The 22,127-nt window shown below is 45.6% G+C and overlaps 1 protein-coding gene across 1 annotated transcript in view; it reads right to left on the bottom strand.

Moving 5' to 3' along the window:
• The window catches only part of SH3BP5 (SH3 domain binding protein 5), a 49,660-nt gene extending 43,173 nt beyond the window's left edge, over positions 1 to 6,487 (bottom strand). Inside the window, exons 1-2 of the mRNA XM_081882284.1 lie at positions 6,054 to 6,487; positions 63 to 125 (exon numbers count right to left, since the gene is read on the bottom strand). Of these exons, the coding sequence (XP_081738410.1) occupies positions 63 to 125; positions 6,054 to 6,146 (156 nt within the window). The 5' untranslated portion in view covers positions 6,147 to 6,487. The remainder of the gene's footprint in view (positions 1 to 62; positions 126 to 6,053) is intronic.
• Between the last annotated feature and the right edge of the window lie 15,640 nt (positions 6,488 to 22,127).

The raw sequence follows: 22,127 nt of genomic DNA, 5'->3' as shown, positions 1-22,127 counted from the left end.
AAGATCTCCGAGAAGAATGTATGTTTGTACAAAGCAGGAAAGCATTAAAAAAAAAATGGTACCTCAAGCTCTGTTTCTCTCCGATTGATAGCATCTGTGGATTGATTCAACTTTTCTAGTTCCCCCTGGAAGAAAGCCAAAAAAACAGCACATGTTGAGAAATACGACACCGACAGAGCTGGGATGGACTCGGGTTATTAAGTGTCATCTGGCATTCCGGGGAGAGGGGCCTCAGCTGGAATGTGAAATGGAAACGGAAGGGTGGGAGGTATTTTAACTGCGAGGCCGAAATTTATGGCGCCGGGGCCTCTGTGGTGAGGCGGATTTGGGGACAGGGAAGAGGGAGAGGCTTCGGACACCTTTTGAAGACTGCAACGGAGGGTTACGTTTTCAAGAGTTATTCTAGTTCAATTCCAAAGCTGTTCCTCTTTATGACTTGCAAGTCATGAGTGCAAATCGGGAACCGAACTCCTCACAGAAGGGCAAAAAAGTGCATCTAAGGAAGAACAAACAGTGCTTAGGAAAAGAGGCCTAAACCATCGCTTAACGACAGGCAAGATCCAAATTCGAGAGAATGAAAAGGATTTTCTTCCCCTATGTTTAAGATTCCAGGTATCCATTCCTCACTGCCTTTTCCTTTCTTCTAACCCTGCTAAAAGGGACGCGGGCGGCGCTGTGGGTAAAACCTCAGCGCCTAGGACTTGCCGATCGTATGGTCGGCGGTTCGAATCCCCGTGGCGGGGTGAGCTCCCGTCTTTCGGTCCCAGCTCCTGCCCACCTAGCAGTTCGAAAGCACTCTTAAGTGCAAGTAGATAAATAGGGACCGCTTTATAGCGGGAAGGTAAACGTCGTTTCCGTGTGCTGCGCTGGTGGTGGCTCGCCAGAGCAGCTTCGTCACGCTGGCCACGTGACCCAGAAGTGTCTTCGGACAGCGCTGGCTCCCGGCCTCTTAAGTGAGATGAGCGCACAACCCTAGAGTCGGATACGACTGGCCCGTACGGGCAGGGGTACCTTTACCTTAACCCTGCTAAAATTAAGAACTAAAGTATTTAATTACAGTCATACCTTGGGTTACAGACGCTTCAGGTCGCGCGTTTTCGGGTTGCGCACCACGCCGAACCCAGAAGTACCGGAACGGGTTACTTCCGGGTTTTGGTGCGTGTGCATGTGCAGAAGCACTAAATTGCGCTTTGCGCATGTGCAGAAATGCCAAATCGCGGCCCGCGCATGCGCAGCGGGTTGCGAACGTGCCTCCCGCACGGATCACAATCGCAACCCAAGCGTCCACTACAGTGGTACCTTGCAAGACGAAATTAATTCGTTCTGCGAGTTTTTTTGTCTTGCGAATTTTTCATCTTGCGAAGCACGGATTTTGGAAAAGCTTCAAAAATCACTAAAGTCTTCAAAAACCTCAAAAAAGGCTACCACACCGCGGGCTATGAGTTGCTCCTCGAAGTCAAGTCGCAACTGCACCCCCTGAATGCACCCTGGGTATTAACGGTTTTAAGAAAAAGGAAACAAACTTGCAAGATGTTTTCGTCTTGCGAAGCAAGCCCATAGGGAAATTCGTCTTGCGAAGCAACGCAAAAAACGAAAAACTCTTTCGTCTTGTGAGTTTTTCGTCTTACGAGGCATTCGTCTTGCGAGGTACCACTGTATTCATGTTTATCCCATTCCTTCTCCACAGAGCTCAGAGTGGCATACATGATTCTCCCTCCCCCCCCAAAAAAAATATCATTTTAATATCCTTACAACAACCCTGTGAGGTTGCTAAGACTTCAGAGTGCATGCCTGGCCCAAGGTTCACGGCTGTGTGGAGATTTGAACCCAGGTCTCTCCAGCAGGTCCAATATTTCGACCCAGGAATACTTAGTATTTATATGGGCTCTTAACAACGTTCCCCTGCTTTGCATACATTTGAGACAGTAGTCCTGACAAATGAGCTGCCAGATAAGATAGCAGTCTTTTTGTTTCTTTCAAAAGATTTTCAAGGATAAAAATGGTACATAATACATATATAATATCTGTGCTTTCAATTCGTACAGGTGGGAGACACTGCTGTCAAAGGCCTTGTGGGGAGAGATGGGGGGAAGGAAGAGGGGATAATCAGTGGTAGAAACTAGGATAGCAAAGATTATGTGCTTTGGAATCGGGCAGGGAGACACTTCCCCTCCTCTGCTCTCAGTGCCAGCCATTTTATTATTGAGTCTCAGACGCCATACATGGCGACAAGCAGGGTGGATAAAAATCAATTATTCTTTTTGGGGGGGAAATTTAAAAAATCAGATTTTTTTTTATTATAAATTGATTTTTTAAAAAATTTAAATTTGATTTTTTAAAATTTACATTGGATTTTTAAAATAAAATGCTTGGGGGGGGGAATCTTTCTAAAGATAGTTTTCTATTTAAGTTACATTATAGTCCAAAGGCTATTATCAGGAAATAAGGATTTGTTTAAGTTTTTCATGTGTGCTAAAACTCAGTCGAAGGTTGTTGTTGTTTTTTAAAAAAACAAACTTGTTCAACCACATCAGTTAACAAACATGGATACACATGCTATGTTATTGTTTCAGTTAAATAAATTGTTTAAATTGTTATTAAGGAAATGATTGTTTTTCTCCTTCCAATAAAGTACAGCAGAAAAGTTGTCCAAATATAAACAGTTAAACTATTAAACAACACAATAATTTCATAATTATCAGTCTATATGTATTTCTAATAGTACTACCCAATCAGCAGTTTTTGATACAACTGTAAAAACTACTCTGAAAAATTCTTATTCCAAAAACCTTCATCTGGTTGTAAATATTACGATTATGCCAGCAAGAATAAGTCTTTCTGGGAAAAAAGAAGATTTAAATCAAGTCTTACTGACTACTGATTTAAATCATGATTTCAATCGATTTGATTTAAATCAAATCCACCCTGGTGACAAGACTTCTCAAAGCGCTCCCATTCTCTCAATCCCCAGTCGCAAAATGCGCCTAGCGCCTGGCTAATTTCAAATGCTGGGGATAATGGTCTTTCATTCTTTTGCATACCGTATGTGCAGAGTTTTTGTGCGATAGGTTCTTTATGTGTTTGTTTCTGTTGGCGGCAGGAGAGCCCAGAGCATGTTTGGTCCTCATTTTGCAGACAGCTCACCTCCTGGCATTTGAGCCAGGAGACATCTGAGCCAGGGACTTTCTGCCTCATGTATCAGCTTAACAACATGACATTTCAAACATCTGGCAGCATCTCTCTGTCGGTATGCATGCATGGGAAAGGCACAAAGGCCATTTTAAACACACTTCGATCGGGTTTTGAGCTCAACTGGTGGCTATGTAGGAATGAAGACAGACAGCTGCATTCATTTCTCAAGTTACCTGTTTAGCTAAAGACCCTTTCTGACTCTCCACCCATCATTTTGCTCCCCAACTGATTTGCTGAGACTGAGAATTTTTTAGAACTTTTTCATGTGTTAAAAATGAATGGAAATATCTCTTTGGTCCCTGCTGGCAGAGACAATACTGCTCAGCTACTCCTCTCTCCTGATGGGGACATCTGCAGAACCTGTCATAGGAGAGGGAGGGAAAGAAAACAGTTTCTCTGCTGGGATAGCTCAGTTGGTAGCACACAAGACTTTTAAGCTCAGGGCCGTGGGTTCAAACCCCACCTTGGATGAAAAACTCCTGCACTGCAGGGAATAAGACTAGACGACCTGTGTGGTCCCTTTCCAACTCTATAATTTTATGATGCCATGACCCCGTTCACCCCTGCAAAAACAACCGACAAGAGGAAGGAATTGTCGTTTTCATGGGCGTAGGGTTTTTTCTTGTCTCTACGGACAAAACATGAAAACAGTGCACATAATAGTACAGTGGTACCTCTGGTTACATACTTAATTCGTTCCGGAGGTCTGTTCTTAACCTGAAACTGTTCTTAACCTGAAGCACCATTTTTGTTAATGGGGCCTCCTGCTGCCACCGGGCTGCCGGAGCACGATTTCTGTTCTCATCCTGAAACAAAGTTCTTAACCCAAGGTACTATTTCTGGGTTAGTGGAGTCTGGAACCTGAAGCATATGTAACCTGAAGCGTATGTAACCCGAAGTTCCACTATATCTTAATTTGGAGAAGAAGAAAACCTAAACAGTGAAATTGACAGGGATGTTATATATTTATAATTTTAGCCATAGGCCACTTTCACACCTGAAGCCTTTCAAAGCAGCTTGCTTGTTGGATGAGATGAGACAAGGAACTGTCATTTCCTGTACTGCAGGTGCATGGGACATTTAAAGCAGCGGACGCTATTTGTGAACCGGCAGAGCAGAGAGGGGCAGTAACTGAAACTGAGAGCAGGATCTTCGTCAAAGCACTAATGCACTTCTGGTTGTAACCAGTTATCTCAGCGTCTAACTCTTAGCTGAAGCTAGTGTCCAAGCAAGATTGCACATTTGATTGACCCTGGTAAAACAGAGACCATTGGAGCTCGTGGTTTGCGAACAAGGTTGCAGTTGGTCAATTCTGTTGCTAATATCGGCCAGGAATGTGGTCAAGGGTTTTAAAACTATAGGGAGCCAGTGTGGTGTGATGGTTATAGAGTGTTGGACTAGGTCCTGAGAGAGCGGGGTTCGAATCCATACACGGCCATGAAGCTCTTCGCCTGGCCTACCTGACAGGGTTGATGTGTGGCTGAAATGGGGAGAACCATGTACATCACCTTGAGATCATTGGAAGATAAAGGTGGTACATAAATAAACAAACAACAACAAAAACCACCTCCATTGTTCTGCCCGAACACTGAGGTCCAGCACCGAGGGCCTTCTGGCGGTTCCCTCGCTGCGAGAAGTGAGGTTACAGGGAACCAGGCAGAGGGCCTTCTCGGTAGTGGCACCCGCCCTGTGGAACACCCTCCCACCAGATGTCAAAGAGAAAAATAACTACCAAACTTTTAGAAGACATCTGAAGACAGCCCTGTTTAGGAAAGCTTGTAATGTTTAATAGGTTATTGTATATAGGTTATTGTATATAGGTTATTGTATATATAGGTTATTGTATTGTGTTCTGTTGGAAGCCGCCCAGAGTGGCTGGGGAAACCCAGTCAGATGGTCAGGGTTTAAATAATAAATTATTATTATTATTATAACAACAATATGGGGGGCACGAGGCTTAGTTCAGTGGCACAGCATCCGCTTGGCATTCAGAAGGCTCCAGGGTCGTAATCTGGCATCTCCCCGTGGGGCGGAACCCCGGACAGTGGCTGCCAGACAGTGTAGGGATACTGAGCCAGTCTAAGGTAGCGCTCTCTTCTCCCCCGCCTTTCTCTCTTGCAAGACGCCACCACGACCTTCAAAAGCGCTCTAGCGCAACCTGCTCCGGCCTGTGGCATCCCTGGGCGAGAGCCCCTCTCCACCCTCATCCCTTCCTCTCCAGCGCTCGCCCGGAGCCAGATCCCTTGCCTTTGGCACGGCATCCTAAAAAAACAAACCCAAAACCCAAGGGACCCGACCCTCTGACAACCACCGAAGGCAGAGAGAGAGAGAGAGAGAGAGAGGGGCCGCCACCAGAACAGGGTGTGGGTTTTTCTCGCCGCTTGCACGTCGCCGCTGCTGCTTTTTAGAAAGTGAGAAGAGGGAAGGCGGCGAGGAGAGGCGGCTCCTCTTTCCCCAAAAGCACCCTTTGCACAATTGCGAAGGAGAGATCGGGGGACCCCCTTGGCTTTGCCGCCTGCAGAAGGACCTTGGCAGAAACCTAATGAAGCACCCAAGGGTGGGGGGTGCACATGGCGGCCGGCAACGCCCCCTCCCCCTTTTTCAGGAATTTACACGCGGCTTTTGGGGGGGGGGGAGTGGAGAGGAGAATCGGCTGGAGAGGCGCAAGCGAGCGCCACGCACGCACACTTTCCCAATAAAAGGCGCCCGGCCCTGCAACCTCCCCAAAATGCGCACGCCGATTTTCCCCCCGCCGATGCGCCCACCATGTGCGCTCCCCGCGAAGGGGCGTGAGTGAGCGGTGGGAGGGGGGGGCTAAATCGGATCCCCAAGAAAACGATCCCGAACCTCCTAGCCATTACCTGGATCCTGGGATCCACTTCTTCCTCTTCTTCCGGCTGCTGCGGGAGCTGCTCGGCGTCCTCCGCCTTGGTCCTCCGGGTTGCAGGATCCATGTTGTTGGGGGCGACGTGGGGGGGTGGGGGAGCCTTCTGTGCCCAAGGAGGGATGATCTGGCTGATCTTTCTGAGCTGAAGCTGTTGTGGCTTTCTTTTTCCTTCCCTGCCGAGGGTCTTCGGTATCCTCCGGAGGAAGGAAAAGGGGAGTTGGCAGCAACAGCAGAAGCCCCCCTCGCCGCCTGCGCTTTGCGCGCCTCGCTCGTCGCCAGCCGCCACTCCGTTAGGCGGAGAGGAAAGGAAACGCGCCTCGCCCCCTGGCTTGCAGCATCAGCGGCTGCCGTCGCCAAGCGGCGCTCGCTGACACCCAGGCATGGTCCGCCTCCTTCCGGCGCTGCTAAATCAGAGGCCCTGCTTTTTTAAAAAAAGAAATCCATCATCCACTTTGCAGTCTCCCTCCCAGCTCAGCATTTCCTCCCCTTCTGTTATATTAAAAGGAAATAGGAACAGGTGTGGTGGTGGGGTTTGAAAATAGGTCAAGCTTCACCGAAGAGTCTTTGCTGCTTTTAATGTTCCTGGGATATTGTGCTTGTGTGTGTGATGTAATTTGCAGCAATCTACTAAGATAAAGGCATGCACCTTAAACACCCGGTTATGGTGGATTTATTTCCAGGGAGAAGCACATCCACGACAATGGGGATGCAACGCAAGTGGGAGACTTCTTGCAAGTGTTGCTTGTGCCCCAACACCTAGCTGTTGTGAATTTCCCTGTGAGTGTCACCTTCGTTTCCCAATGCTTTTGCATCGCACGATGAAAAGTGTCACCAGGAATTTGCACAACGTCGTGTTGCCAAGGGACGCCCACATTCTGTTAACACCCTGCCATAAGGGCTGGATCCATCATTCTGTTCTCACGGAGGCCGACTAGATGTTTCTGGGATGCCTGAAAGCAGGACCGCAGGGCCACAACTCTCACCCGTCCTGAGATTCCCAGCAACGCCAAGACATAATACTCCCTATGGTGGAAATACAACAGAGCCATTACTAGGAGCCGTTGATAGCCTCACCCTTCTTGAATTTATCTAATCCATTTTTTAAAGCCATACACATTCGTGGATCCCTGTCACTAAGGAACTATTTTCACGTTTCCCCCCCGCAATAAAAAACAATGAAGAGCCTTCTGGCACCTTGAAGACTATTTTTTTAATGGCATATAAGTTTTAGTGACCTCAGATATGCAGATGACACAACCTTGACGGCAGAAAGTGAGGAGGAATTAAAGAACCTTTTAATGAGGGAATGAGGAGAGCACAAAATATGGGCTGAAGCTCAACATCAAAAAAACGAAGATCATGGCCAATGGTCCCATCACCTCCTGGCAAATAGAAGGGGAAGAAATGGAGGCAGTGAGTGATTTTACTTTCTTGGGCTCCATGATCACTGCAGATGGTGACAGCAGTCACGAAATTAAAAGACTGCTTCTTGGGAGAAAAGCTATGACAAACCTAGACAGCATCTTAAAAAGCAGAGACATCACTTTGCCAACAAAGGTCCGCATAGTTAAAGCTATGGTTTTCCCAGTAGTGATGTATGGAAGTGAGAGCTGGACCATAAAGAAGGCTGATCGCCGAAGAATTGATGCTTTTGAATTCTGGTGCTGGAGGAGACTCTTGAGAGTCCCATGGACTGCAAGAAGATCAAACCTATCCATTCTGAAGGAAATCAGCCCTGAGTGCTCACTGGAAGGACAGATCCTGAAGCTGAGGCACTCAACCAAGTTTGTGAAGGTTGTGCTTTTGCTAATAAAGCGTTAACTCTGAACAGTGCGATTACCAACCAGCACACTTCTGTGACACAGCACCGCCCAGGCGGGCAATTGTCAGGGATGCTGGGGTTGTGGTCCAGCAATGTTTGGGAAGGCCACAGGTTCCCCTTGCCTGTACCACGGGGGAGAAATAAGCTGCGGGTTAAATCATTTGATGCTGCTTCTTAAACGCAAGCAGCGATTCAATGCAAGCTACTAAATGCCACAAGTTTGGATTCATATTTCAGTGCATGACTGCTGGGAAGTTTTGAATGAAGAGTGGGAACATCGTGACCAGTTCAGAGCATGTTGAATCAGTGACCTCAAGGTCAGGCCAACGTACTGCCAAACCGCCTTTTTGGCTTACTCAGGGACACAGGTGTCTTCCCTGCCTTAGACAAACTCATTTTCAGTTCAGGCTGGCTAGACAGGATACATTGCAGGAAATTTCACTTGTTTCCATCCGCTGGGCACAGCAGCTGACAGGATGCCTCCTAAACACCTCATCATCATCATACATTTAAAACACAGCTTCTTGCCAAAGAATCCTGGGAACTGCCCTTTGTTAAGGGGGCTGGGAATTGTAGCTCCGTGCAGGGCAAACTACAGCTCCCGACATTCTTTTTCCAGGTTTGTGGCGTTCGGGAGACAAAACGTTCAAGAACTAAGGTGTCTGAAAACCAAGGTATGACTGTTGGAAATTAATAATAATAATAATAATAATAATAATAGTAATAATAATAATAATAATAATAATAATATCCTGCCCATCTGGCTGGGTTTCCTCAGCCACTCTGGGTGGCTCCCAATAGAATATTATTATTAAAAATAATAAAAGTGATAAAATATCGAACATTAAAAACTTCCCCAAAGAAGGGCTGCCTTCAGATGTCTTCTAAAAGTCAAATAGTTGTTTATGTCTTTGACATCTGATGGGAGGGTGTTCCACAGGACAGGCGCCACTACCGAGAAGGCCTTCTGCCTGGTTCCCTGTAACCTCACCTTTTGCAGTGAGGGAACTGCCAAAAGGCCCTTAGTGCTGGAGCTCAGTGTCTGGGCTGAACGATGGGGGTGGAGACGCTCCTTCAGGTATACTGGGCCGAGGCCAATTTAGGGCTTTACAGTTCAGCACCAACACTCTGAATTGTGCTCGGAAATGTACTGGGAGCCAATGTAGGTCTTTCAGGACTGGTGTTATGTGGTTACTGAATAGGATTGATTGCCAGCTGTTGAACTGGGCTGACCTCGGTCTCTGTCCCTTTAATCATCCTCTCCCTGCACCCTGCAATAAGCGGAACAGGCTCTGCTTAGCTCCTTGCACTGAGAAGTGGCAGCCTCACCATCAGGGCAAGACTTGGTGGCAGAGATCTAGGAACCTACTCAGCAGAACGGCTGACCACCAAACACCACAGGCTGAAAGACCACCAAGTCCAGACTCTAAAAGGACCCAAGCCATTTCTACATGTCAAACCTCTGATCAGAAAATGGGAGCAAGCAAAGCCAGGCTTTTGTTGTTGTTGTTGTTGCTGCTGCTTCCGCTCTCTCTCTCTCTCTCTCCACTTGGTAATAATCTTGTGGTTTATTATCTTCCTCTTTCTTTGCTCATCCTAACCCTGAGCTTCCACAAAGGCCCACAGCAGACCTCTCTCCCTTTTGCAGCCAAGCTGCAGATGTGCACACAGCCGATTGTGAAGTCACTAGCTGCCCCAGAATGATGGGTGCTTTGGGTGCTAGGAAACAGCTGGATGGCTTCAGGGCGGCAGAAGCAGCGTGTGTGCAAGAAGCGCCTCCGCCGACCTTGGCAGCTCAGTCAAGGGCAAGCCTGGACGCTGGAGGAGCAGCTGCTGGAGCTGCTTTGTGCGTTTCAGTCGCCACAGCTCAGTCCTAGAGCAAAAGGCTCTGCCTGGGTGGTGGTGGTTTTCAAAGGCCCCTCAACACACTCAGCATGTGTGAGAATAAACCCCGTTAGCCGGTGTGCCATTAATAGGCAGCAACGCAGTGAGCTAACCTTGATATGTCGCCACCGGCTCCCTCCTTAAATCGGCATTTAAATCCCACAGAGAAAGGAAAGCCAGCAGTTAACGTCTGATCAGCGTTAGCTCTGAATTGAGTAACTAGGGTTGTTGCAGACGGGGATGATAGCAGCAATCAGTGCTGTTTCTCTGGGGGGGGGGGGCGCATACCCCTAAACATTTGGTAAATATTTGTATTTTTGTCCATTTACTGTATTTATTTTCCCCAATTTGAACTATAAAATGGTGATTTTCTGGAATCAAAATGAGAGTACCCCTAAACGTTTTTAAAGAAAAAAAGCACTGGCAGCAATCATCAAAATCTATTATGTGCCTATAGCAGTGTTAGAAATTAGCCAGGTGCCAGGCACATTTTGCACCTGGCAATTGGCCACTTGCAACCAAGTGAAGATGCCTGGGAGCCAGGATAGTGCCAGACATCTCTACCATCTGGAGGTGCTTGCCTGGGAGCTGGACTGTTTTCACACACTATTAGCATGTCCTGTAGAATTTGATCAGTTATATTTTATCTGTACAATCAGAATGAATTTCAGGAACCAAAATGCATTTTTCTGTGCAGCCTTAATTGTTGCAACTTGGTCATAACCACATTATTTTTTCATAAACATAAAACATCCATTTCACAGAGAGAACAATTATAACAGCAGGCGAAAATTCTTTTTCTTAATGGTGACATGGACCATTCATAGCGGAAGAATATTCTTCAAAACTGTGAGCCGTTCCATTGAAATTGGGGCTGTTTCTGGGTTCCCCCCTTTAGAGCTCCTCCATCTATTTCTGTACTTCTGCAAATCTTGGGTTTTCCCCAGCCTACTAATACCTTCCTTGTGCGTATGTGTGTGTGTGTATGTGGTGCTGTTTTGACTACATAGGGACACTGTTAGGGCCGGATAACAGGGCACAGGTCGGTGGGCTCACAGGCCCTGAGCCCCGCTAAATGACAGGGCCGATATGCCTGGCAATGCCCACAAGAGCAGTGCTGCCATAGGAGCAGGGTGAAGATCCAAACAGTAAGGTAAAGGGACCCCTGACCATTAGGTCCAGTCGTGGCCGACTCTGGGGTTGTGGCACTCATCTCGCTTTACTGGCCGAGGGAGCCCGGCGTACAACTTCCAGGTCATGTGGGCAACATGACTAAGCCGCTCACCCCATCACGGGGATTCAGACTGCCGACCTTCTGTTCGGCAAGTCCTAGGCTCTGTGGTTTAACCCACAGCACCACCCGCGTCCCTGCTTTTCCTTAGGACGTCCCTATTTTCATCAGAGAAAGGTTGGAGGGTGTGGAAATGTTCACGAACAGTGTGTAAGCAGGCTTCCGGCTTTGCTTAACACCACATGGCACCAGAAGCACGCTGAAAACTGCTGCATCCAGTGTTTAACTTCTTCAGCACATTCCAAAACAATGTCGCTGTAGCTTATCTTTGCCCAGTAAGCCATTGACAGGCAGAACCGAAAACAAGGGATCATATACACTCTCCTCCCCTCCCCCCGCCCCGATAACAGGCTTCCCCGATAAAGCAGCTAAAGATTGCAAACAATGGAGACCCTGGAAAAGTAAACAAGCCTGCAGCCTTTGGGACAAAATACCGCTGAACTAGGTGGTAGAGTTTAGTTCCAAATACAAACCTAAAAAGCAGAGGTTGCCAACACACTGCTATATATTGTTGGACTCCAACATCCATCATCCCAACCACTGGGAGATGGAAACTGTACTCCCAATAACATTTGTAGCCATTACACCAGCTACTCTCAACCTACGGGACTGGGAGGTCTTTTCTCCATAGTCCAATGTAAACAAACTGTAGAAAATAGCTGTTCCATTTGGCTTGGTTTGGTTTGGCTTGGTTTGGGCAGTACAGTCGTACCTCGGAAGTCAAACACCTTGCGAGTCAAACCTTTGGCTCCTGGACGCCACCAACCCGGAAGTTTGCAAACGTTCTTTGGAACCCGAACATCCAACGGAGCTTCTGTGGCTTCCAATTGGCTGCAGGAGCTTCCTGCAGCCAATCGGAAGCTTCGCCTTGGAAGCCAATGAGAAGCCTCGCCTTGGTTTCCAAACCTTTTGGAAGTTGAACCAACTTCTGGAACAGATTCCATTTGACTTCCGAGGTACCACTGTAATCAGAAATAAGGAAATGTTGTACTAGGGACAGATTTGCCTGCAGAGTTGGGGTGAGGACCTGCGGTTGCGTGTGGCCCTTGTCCCAATTTTATGCGGCCCTCAATGTCATCTGGCTCTCAGCATATACTTGACCACACTTGAGTTCTGGACTGACCCTCTGGGAATTGCTTCCTCATCCACCGTGCGTTTGCACACATGTGAGAGAATGGGTGGGATGGCACAGACTGCAAATTCTGCCTGCTCTCAGCTGCGCTAAACAAACCTTTTGTAGGGAAAAGCGTCCCTAACCCTTGCTGGGAGATACAGGTGACAGCTTCATGGGCAGGGAAAAGGGGAGGGTGGTTGTTGGCATGCAGAAACCAAACTGGTAACGTACATCGGTCAAAGGCAGGCATAGGCAAACTCAGCCCTCCAGATGATTTGGGACTACAACTCCTATCATCCCTAACTAACAGGACCAGTGGTCAGGGAGGATATGAAGTGTAGTCTCGAAACATCTGGAGGGCCAAGTTTGCCTATGCCTGGTCAAAGGCATCCCCATTCCACCCTTCTGGTGTGAACAGTATCCTGCAAATGGCGACTCAAAACACAGTGGGAGGGAATGATCTCACAGTGTTTTAAGCAGCTAATGTGCACATCGTTGAAATTGACACGCGTGTTCATTTCAAGTTTCCAACGAGTAGGCTGGGAATGACTTCAGGGCCAGGCATCTGAGCCCCAATAAGATCAGAAAAACTACTGGAGATGCTGGAAATGTAAAGAAAAAGAAGGTACCTTCCATCATATGTGGTGGGCGTGTAAGGTAATAAAAGCCTTCTAGGAAATGATATATAATGAATTGAAGAAAAATGTTTAAAATAACTTTTGTTAAAAAACCAGAAGCTTTTTTATTAGGAATTATAGGTACTGATATTCCAAAGGATCAGAGAAGACTTTTTACGTATGTGACAACAGCCGCACGGATGCTACTAGCCCAGAGATGGAAAGAAGACAAAGTCCCTACCAGAGAGAAATGGCAAACTAAGTTGTTGGAGTACGCCGAAATGTCAAAACTGACCGGAAAGTTCAAGAACCAAGAAGACCAAAACTTCAATAAAGGGGGGGGGCGCAGTAGAATTTATTTAGGAGACTACTGTAAGCAGATGAAAACATTGGCAGGATTGCAATAGCACTTGCAAGGTAGCAAATATTATGGACAAAATGGAGAGATATAAAATATGGGCTATGAAATAATATGCAGTTGAAAAGGATAACAATAGAACCCATGGAGGGAAGTCCAGAGATTCAGAGAAATCTCTAAATATGGATATGTAATTGGTATTGTTATAATTCTATATCTGTAAAATAAATTAAGAATTTTTAAAAAAAGAATAAAGAAATAAAAACGACTGGGGGGGAGGGGGGGAAGTGTCAACCTCTCTGCTTTTTTTCCATGAGACAGCACTTTCCGTAGCAGAAAAACAAAACATATAAAGCAATTCTGATTCCAAGGTTTATTTCCCTCTGACATTCAGCTGCCAGTAACTATTCCGGTGTTTGTTAAAGATAAGCGAATGGGGAACCTTCCTTGTTTAATTTTGTTTAAACGTTAATGGCCTGTTTAAAAATGCTGTGTAGCTGAGGGTTACACATTCCCTTTCTTCAACACTTCAAGTCAATTTTTAAAAAATAGTTCTTAGATCTCTCTAACAGAAAACTGAAGTGCTTGCAGTGGCTAGCACCTCCGTTTGCTATGCTGTCAAAAGGATAGCACTAAGGAACAAAAAGTTTAGAGAAATACAAAACTTTGGGGTGATATAAGGGGACAAGCTCCCCACAAAACACAGCCTGATGAGGAATGAGCAGGCCTATTGAATGTTAAGTATCTCTAGGGGAAAGGGGGAGGAATGGAAGAAGGCAGCTTGTAAAAGGTTGTGGCTGGGAGCCCCAGGAATATGCCATACTGCAGCATTTTGTTGCAGGTTCCACTTATATTTTCTATGTCCTATACAGCTAGTTGCACTCAGGCAAGGTCAGTGGTGCTTATTCTGAAGGAGCGTGCCTGGGGTTTCGGTTTAAGATTGATCAATGTCTTTGAATCAGATATCACTGGACCCTTTATGACATAGCAGGAGTTCCAGACAGTTGTTGTTGTTGTTGTTTAGTCATTTAGTCATGTCCGACTCTTCGTGACCCCATGGACCAGAGCACGCCAGGCCCTCCTGTCTTCCACTGCCTCCCGCAGTTTGGTCAGACTCATGCTGGTAGCTTCGAGAACACTGTCCAACCATCTCGTCCTCTGTCGTCCCCTTCTCCTTCTGCCCTCCACCTTTCCCAACATCAGGGTCTTTTCCAGGGAGTCTTCTCTTCTCATGAGGTGGCCAAAGTATTGGAGCCTCAGCTTCACGATCTGTCCTTCCAGTGAGCACTCAGGGCTGATCTCCCTAGGAATTTATAGGTTTGATCTTCTTGCAGTCCATGGGACTCTCAAGAGTCTCCTCCAGCACCAGAATTCAAAAGCATCAATTCTTCGGTGATCAGCCTTCTTTATGGTCCAGCTCTCACTTCCATACATCACTACTGGGAAAACCATAGCTTTAACTATATGGACCTTTGTTGGCAAGGTGATGTCTCTGCTTTTTAAGATGCTGTCTAGGTTTGTCATTGCTTTCCTCCCAAGAAGCGGAAAGGTTCCCTAGCTCTGCCTTAACATGATTTTCTTACAATGGTTGTTTGATACGCTGTTTTCACCCTGTTATTTTAATCATCCCTCTCACTGCCCACCTCCAGCTGATGGGCTTCCTAAGAAGCTTACATTGTGAGTCGCTCTGAGCTCACATTATGCAGAAAAGCAAAATCCATGCTTTTAAATCAAATACATTTGAGTAAATAACTGCACTGCTATGCGCTAATGTGGAGAAAGCACATTTGAGTAAGCCACCGCTACCCTAAGGCCCGTTCAGTGCAGTTCCCTCGGCGCAAGCGCAACACCCTAGGGTGTACCACTTAATAATTCAACAACATCTACAGGGCAATATGTTCCCCTTCCCTGAATAACAGGATCAGCCGTCTGAGGAATTTCTGAGCTGGAGTCTTTCGCTGCTATTCCCTTCAGATATTTTATTGCCTGAATTCTAAATGAATCACAGAGAAACGGGGGGAGAACCATAGTGCAGGCAGTTTTTTGGTTCTCCCTTCAGGGGAAAGAAATGGTTATTATCAGAAGCTTCTCAGCCCAGTGTTATAAGAATTGTAAGGTCTCAGATATAGAATATTCATAAATGCATACATATCTAAATATATGAACCAGAGTGTTATGTACTGAGTTGAATAGGATCCAAAATGCAGCAGTCTGATTGGTCCTAGAACAATAGGATCCAAAATGCAGCAGTCTGATTGGTCCTAGAACAATAGGATCCAAAATGCAGCAGTCTGATTGGTCCTAGAACAATGCAGCAGTATGATTGGTCTGCAGGAGCCACCCAATCCAGCTCCAGATGGAAGTGAATCCACAACCTGATTGGCCTACAGGAGAATTCCGGAATTAGCCAATCACGTGCAGCCCATTGTGTAAATAATGTATATAAAGTGTAAATAATGTATATAATGTATATAAATACTGTGGGGGAACTTTCATTCCTCCTCACCACTATGAGTTGAATAAAGAGCATGAAATCCACTCTCAACTCAGTATATTTCACAGAGCCATCTTTCCTATTGGGTTTACTGGTGCATTGCGCCAGGGCACCGGCCTCTCAGAGGCGCCCCAGCGAGTGGGGGAGCTGCACGGCTTTGCCGGCGGCCTCCCCTTTCCCTTCTGCACGCCCGCCAGCTGCGCACTGTCAACCATATGGCTGGCGGGCATGCAGCTTCCTTCCCAAGCCCCCGCAGGAGGAGAGCGATCCCCGCAGAGGCTTGGGAAAAGGTCGACAACTCTGGGAAACGGGGGATGGGGCGCCGGAGGTTCTTTGCCCCATGGCACCAGATATGCTGAAGACGGCCCTGATATGAACCATGTGTCTGAAATAGTGTGGGAGAGCAATCCTGAAGCCATTTTGCCTCTCCCAATGACCTCCAGTATTCCTCTGCAGTAAGGGAGACAAATGGGGAAAGCCTTCCCATTGTCTTTTTGCTTACAAATCCTGTCTTACGGGCGTATTTGTGCATGAATAGGGTGAGCCCAGATTCAGGAACCATCACAAAAGAATGGCCAGGTAATGCAATCGGTGACCATTATCGGGTATCCTGGCAAACAGGATTTCTCCTGTAGACTATCTCCTTCTGTGATGTATGTATGATGATTTGTGGGGTGGTCTTGGGCTACAGGTTGGGCAGTTTCAAAGGTCTTTTGAATGGCTTGCGCACCATTGTTCAGGGTTCTCCTCCCTCCTGTGTGTGGTGAGTGGGGACCCTGTTGCAATAGTTCCACGAATAAAGATCAGGCTCACTAGCCGCTTTGCTTCTCAAAATACTCTGGCTGGCCTCTGTTATTTTCTCCTACCGATAGAGAACCCACTTAAGGACTCTACACGGGCTCTAGAATACCCCATAAGGGTAAGGGAGCCGTTTCTCTTATAATAACAGGGTCAGACAAATGAGGAGATAGAGCTAGAGAAGTTGGACAAGACTTTGTGGAGGAGGTCTTCGTTCTCTTGCCTGCTCAGAGTAGGTCCGGGGGGGGGGCGCCATCCCTCTTCCTCCTCTTGCCAGCTTGCCAGATGCATCCTCATTGACTACCAACCTAGCCTTGATACTTGGGCAGCACCTGGTTTCGGTCCACCCGCCAATTTGCATTACCTCTTTCTCTTCTCCACCACAAGCCCAGCTCTGCAAAAGCTTCATTTCCCATCTGTTGGCTTGGATCACCTGCATTCATAACACCCCAACACTTTTACACCTCCCTATGCTTCAGAAGTTGGCAAATCTCCCCCACCCCATTCATTCTTTTATTTATATTTTATACATTTATATTTTATACTTTTCTTTTACAAAGTAATAATCATAAATAAGAATAAAAATGTGCACACCACCACTGAGACTATTCCATTGTAACTATCAAACCTCTCAAAATTTCAACACCTCTTGCGATGGTTTGACCCCTTTCCGTTTTAACTTCTCGGTCCTGTATACCTGAAGGAGCATCTCCACTCCCAACATTCAGCCCAGACACTGAGATTCAGCGCTGAGGGCCTTCTGGCGGTTCCCTCATTCCGAGAAGTGAAGTTACAGGGAACCAGACAGAGGGCTTTCTCGGTAGTGGTGCCTACACTGTGGAACGCCCTCCCATCAGATGTCAAAGAAATAAGCAGCTATCTTATTTTTAAAAGACATCTGAAGGCAGCCCTGTTTAGGGAAGTTTTTAATATGTAATGCTGTATTGTTTTTAACACTTGATTGGGAGCCGCCCAGAGTGGTTGGGAAAACTCAGCTAGATGGGCAGGGTATAAATAAATAAATATAATAATAATAATAATAATAATAATAATAATAATAATAATAATAATAATAATAAACAGTACAAATTCTACAAACACCCTCCATATCTCATTTCTCCTGCGTGTTCCCCATCTTACCTTAATGGCACCCATTAATTTATCATTAATAGCTGTACCCCACACCTCTTTATACCATTCTTCTATTTTATATTCTGCTTGCCCCTTCCACTTCCTAGCTATCATAATTTGTGCAGCTGTCAACAAATTTGTGAGCAAGTCCTTCATAGCCTGTGAACCTTCCATCTCACTGTAAATTGATAATAATGCTACCTCTAAACATTCAGTCAGCTTTAACCCAGTGATTTCTGTTATCTTCTTAAAACACTCTTTGGCAAAAAAATTGTACATATTTACACTTCCACCACATGTGAAAATCATTCCCTGTTTCCCAGCATCCCCTCCAACATAACACCGAGAGTTGGCTAATCTTGATCACCCCAAGGGCCACATTCTGGGGCAGGGACAGGGCATATGAAAGGCAAAAGTAGGAAGGGAAACTAATGTAACTTGCACCTTTGTTCAGTAGGCTAGCTCTACATGCAGTCACACGCCTAATAATACAGCTTCTGTAAATCCATGGACTGTGCCTGGAAAATAGGGACACTTGGAGGGCTGCGTTTGAGGAAGAAAAACACAAATGCTGCAGGGGAAACCCATGTCTAAAAAACCACAGCGTGCTTCCCCCAAGCGAGTGTTAGTAGTCTCTCAGTTTCTGTCAATCTTTGGTTTCACTTCTACTGCCTTTAGAGACTTGGCTTTTAGCATTATTCTCCCTCCTTGCTGTGGCCCACTTGATACTGAAACACCCCCACAATTCCTGCCTGTTTCTGAATTTGGCACGCAACTATCTAGGGCATGTGACCAGCTTGGTAGCACCAGGGCTCATTTCCTCCACCGAGTCCCAACCAAGAGATGTTTAATCAATAACATTGGCATGATGTGGCAGGCAGGGGAGAACACTGGCCACTGGGTAGTGTAGAAAATGTTCTGCAAGCATTGGCAAAAACTGAGCAGGTTCTGCTAAAAGCAGGTTCTGCTAAAAGCACAGTCAAATCAAATCAAATACCTTTATTGGATTCCTGCAGCCATTCAAAAGCCACGCTTTGGTTTCTGAAAATTTTGGAAGTTGAACGGACTTCCAGAATGGATTCCATTAGATTTCCAAGGTACGAGTGTACTCCTAAACAGGTGTCTTTACCAAACAAATTCCTCATTTCTTTAGTTACCGTATTTTTTGCTCTATAAGACTCACTTTTTCCCTCCTAAAAAGTAAGGGGAAATGTGTGTGCGTCTTACGGAGCGAATGCAGGCTGCGCAGCTATCCCAGAAGCCAGAACAGCAAGAGGGATTGCTGCTTTCACTGTGCAGCAATCGCTCTTGCTGTTATGGCTTCTGAGATTCAGAATATTTTTTTTCTTGTTTTCCTCCTCCAAAACCTAGGTGCGTCTTGTGGTCTGGTGCGTCTTATAGAGCGAAAAATATGGTGTTTTGCCTTTATCCTAACAAGCCAAGAACTTTCATAACAGGCAGAGGCCTTCCGTTCCCCGATTGGTTTCTTTGTAAGGCTATAGTTGTGTGAAAGGCTAATATTTTAGATTCCGTTTTAATGGGTGGTCTCACCTCCTTACTCGTTTGCCGTCCTTTTCTTTCCTGCTTTCACACCAACGACTCACGCTTAATTGGTACCCAGGTGTGCACAGCTAGTTCAGTTGTTCATCAAGCGCTTGGTACAGTTTTCTATCCTGGTGAGATTAGATACTGCCGAGTTCAGTGGGGGAGAATTAAAAAACCGTGACAATAATAATAATAAAAAAATCCATTGCAACTTGATCGAGACACCTTCCCTGGAATGCAATCTAGGCTTATTTGTATATATTTTTTAAATTAAATTTTCTAAATCACATTTCAAAACGTTCATTTAAACAACCTTAAATCAATGACTTACCTTTTTCGGTGGTCATTTTGCCTACCCTATATCCCTGCATAGTTTAAATAAACGAAACCATTCAGTAATCCATTGTTACATCCATCAAAACTTATTTACATTGTTCAATTTATCTTAACGCTACCAGCGTTTTTAAACGAACAGCAATCTAGGTTTAAAGTGTGTCGCCTCGGTGCAATGTTTCCTAAACACAAGGCAGATTGGGCTGCAACAACCTGCTGTTCCTATATGCCTATTTGGTGATATTTTACACCATTACAAGGGAATACGCGATTGCTGGCCTTGCCCAATATCTCACTAGCTGCCATACCAACTCAACCGTCAAGCAGAATGTTGTTTGTAGCTTTCTCACCACCTCAAGGGCTGGGGTCCTGGCCATCTGCTCCAAAGCCTGGCTGGGATGGCACTGCTGATGTCACAATACTCTTGTGATGTAGTTTAGTCTGCAACCAGGCAGGATGACAACAAATGCAAGGTTGCCACTAGAAACAGGAGCCCAGTGCTTTGTGTCTATCCCTCCCAATATCTAGGGAAATGCTTTGATCCAATTGCTGAGAATGGGAATGAACGTTGTCTTATACTGCTTTAGGAAGAACACCATAAATGTGGTATCTTAAAGAAATGAACTAGCCTTGATGACCTGAATACCTGCTGCAGACTAATAACCTTAGAATTCTACATAATTCAGTTGTGATAATGATAATACAGTGGTATCTCGGGTTAAGTACTTAATTCATTCTGGAGGTCTGTTCTTAACCTGAAACTGTTATTAACCTGAAGCACCGCTTTAGCTAATGGGGCCTCCCGCTGCTACCACGCTGCCGGAGCACGATTTCTGTTCTCATCCTGAAGAAAAGTTCTTAACCCGAGGTAATATTTCTGGGTTAGCGGAGTCTGTAACCTGAAGCATATGTAACCCGAGGTACCGCTGTAATTAACAACAACAACAACAACAACAACAAAACCTCCCCTTCAGAAGAGGCATGGAATGGACTGTGGATCAAAGCCCTGTATAAATTTTGGCAATGACAAGAGAAAGTGCCCTCAAAAATCACACATGGTTGGTTTTTCAGATGTCTAGCCTGTATTGTATAAGACCCAACAACTCTCCTATGTGTTGAAGAGGGTGTCCCACTTTTGGGACATAAAGCCATATGTGGTGGGAGGGTTCAAAAATAGAAAATAGAAAAATTCTGGGAAAATGTCTTTGCAGAGATATCTTTGATTACAAGGTAGATAGTTCCTATGTCCCTAGGACTGGCATTGCTTAATTTGTTCAGTCAGGACTCACCAAGAATTAGAAATAAAGATCTTATAACCCATTTATTGACCACAACAAGAACAACCATAGCCAGAACATGGAAAACACTGCAACTGTTGAACATGGATAAGTAGTATGAAGTGGTCTGGCAGACAAAGCTTTGTTGGAAAAGCTAGCATGGAAATTGCAGAGAGGCCAAAAGAAAAACGATAACTTCTATGCAGTATGGGGCAATTTTATTGAACACACAGGTAGTGAGGCACATGGGGGATTAGTGCTTGGGGTGGGTAACATAGTTTGGAATACTTGAAATATACATTTTAACCTTTCCAATTGCTGCAGATATAATGTATTCCTTCCATTTAATGAGATTGGAGCAAATGACGTGTTATTTTCTGGTTTTTAAGATTATGAGAATGTTTGAATTATATGCTGCGGCAAAGAAACTATTTTTAAATGGGGGGGGAACCCACCTTCCCTTTAACACCAATGATCTGGTGGTAGTTTTCTGAACCCTGGGTGATTTTTTTTAATGAATAGGGTTAAAGAAAGATAGAAGTGGAGAACATAAAGGTGGCTTCTGTTGAAGGCTCAATGGATACGGTACTTAATTGGCGGCTTTTCCAAATGCTGAGGGACATATAAGAAGTCCTTTAACTTGGACTGAGGAGGACACGCAACAAAAAGGACAGTTGGAGGGGAGGACTCCCTGCATGAAAGGGAGGGTAGAAAGTATCTTCCAGGGTGAGAGACTGGGAGAAGTAGACTCCCAGTTGGGAGATGGGAAGATCTATTTCTGTATGTGGATAAATATATGATATAAATATGGTAAAGGGCCCTACATGTAATAGTAGTAATAATTTATTTATACCTCACCCATCTGGCTGGGTTTCCCCAGCTACTCTGGGCGACTCCCAACAGAATATTAAAAACGATAAAACATCAAACATTAAAAACTTCCCTAAACAGGGTTGCCTTCAGATGTCTTCTCAAAGTCAGATAGTTGTTTATTTCCATGACATCTGATGGCAGGGCGTTCCACAGGGCGGGCGCCACTACCGAGAAGGCCCTCTGCCTAGTTCCCTGTAACTTCACTTCTCGCAGGGAGGGAACCACCAGAAGGCCCTCAGAGCTGGACCTCAGTATCCAAGCTGAACAATGGGGATGGAGACACCCCTTCAGGTATCCTGGGCCGAGGCTGTTTAGGGCTTTAAAGGTCAGCACCAAAACTTTGAATTATGCTTGGAAACGTACTGGGAGCCATATAGGTCTTTCAGGACCGGTGTTATATGGTCTCTCTCTCTCGTTACGTTTTGGTTTTTTTAAAATATTCTCATTCTGTAGTCTAGTTTGATTCTTATTGTATTTTATCTCAAAAACTGTCAGTAAAAAATATTTAAAA

This window comes from Podarcis erhardii, assembly GCF_964252035.2.
Source record: "Podarcis erhardii genome assembly, chromosome: 12".
In the NCBI taxonomy this organism is placed as follows: Eukaryota; Metazoa; Chordata; class Lepidosauria; order Squamata; family Lacertidae; genus Podarcis; species Podarcis erhardii.
Note: the sequence above shows the minus strand (reverse complement) of the source record. Positions and strands in the feature narration are given on the sequence as shown.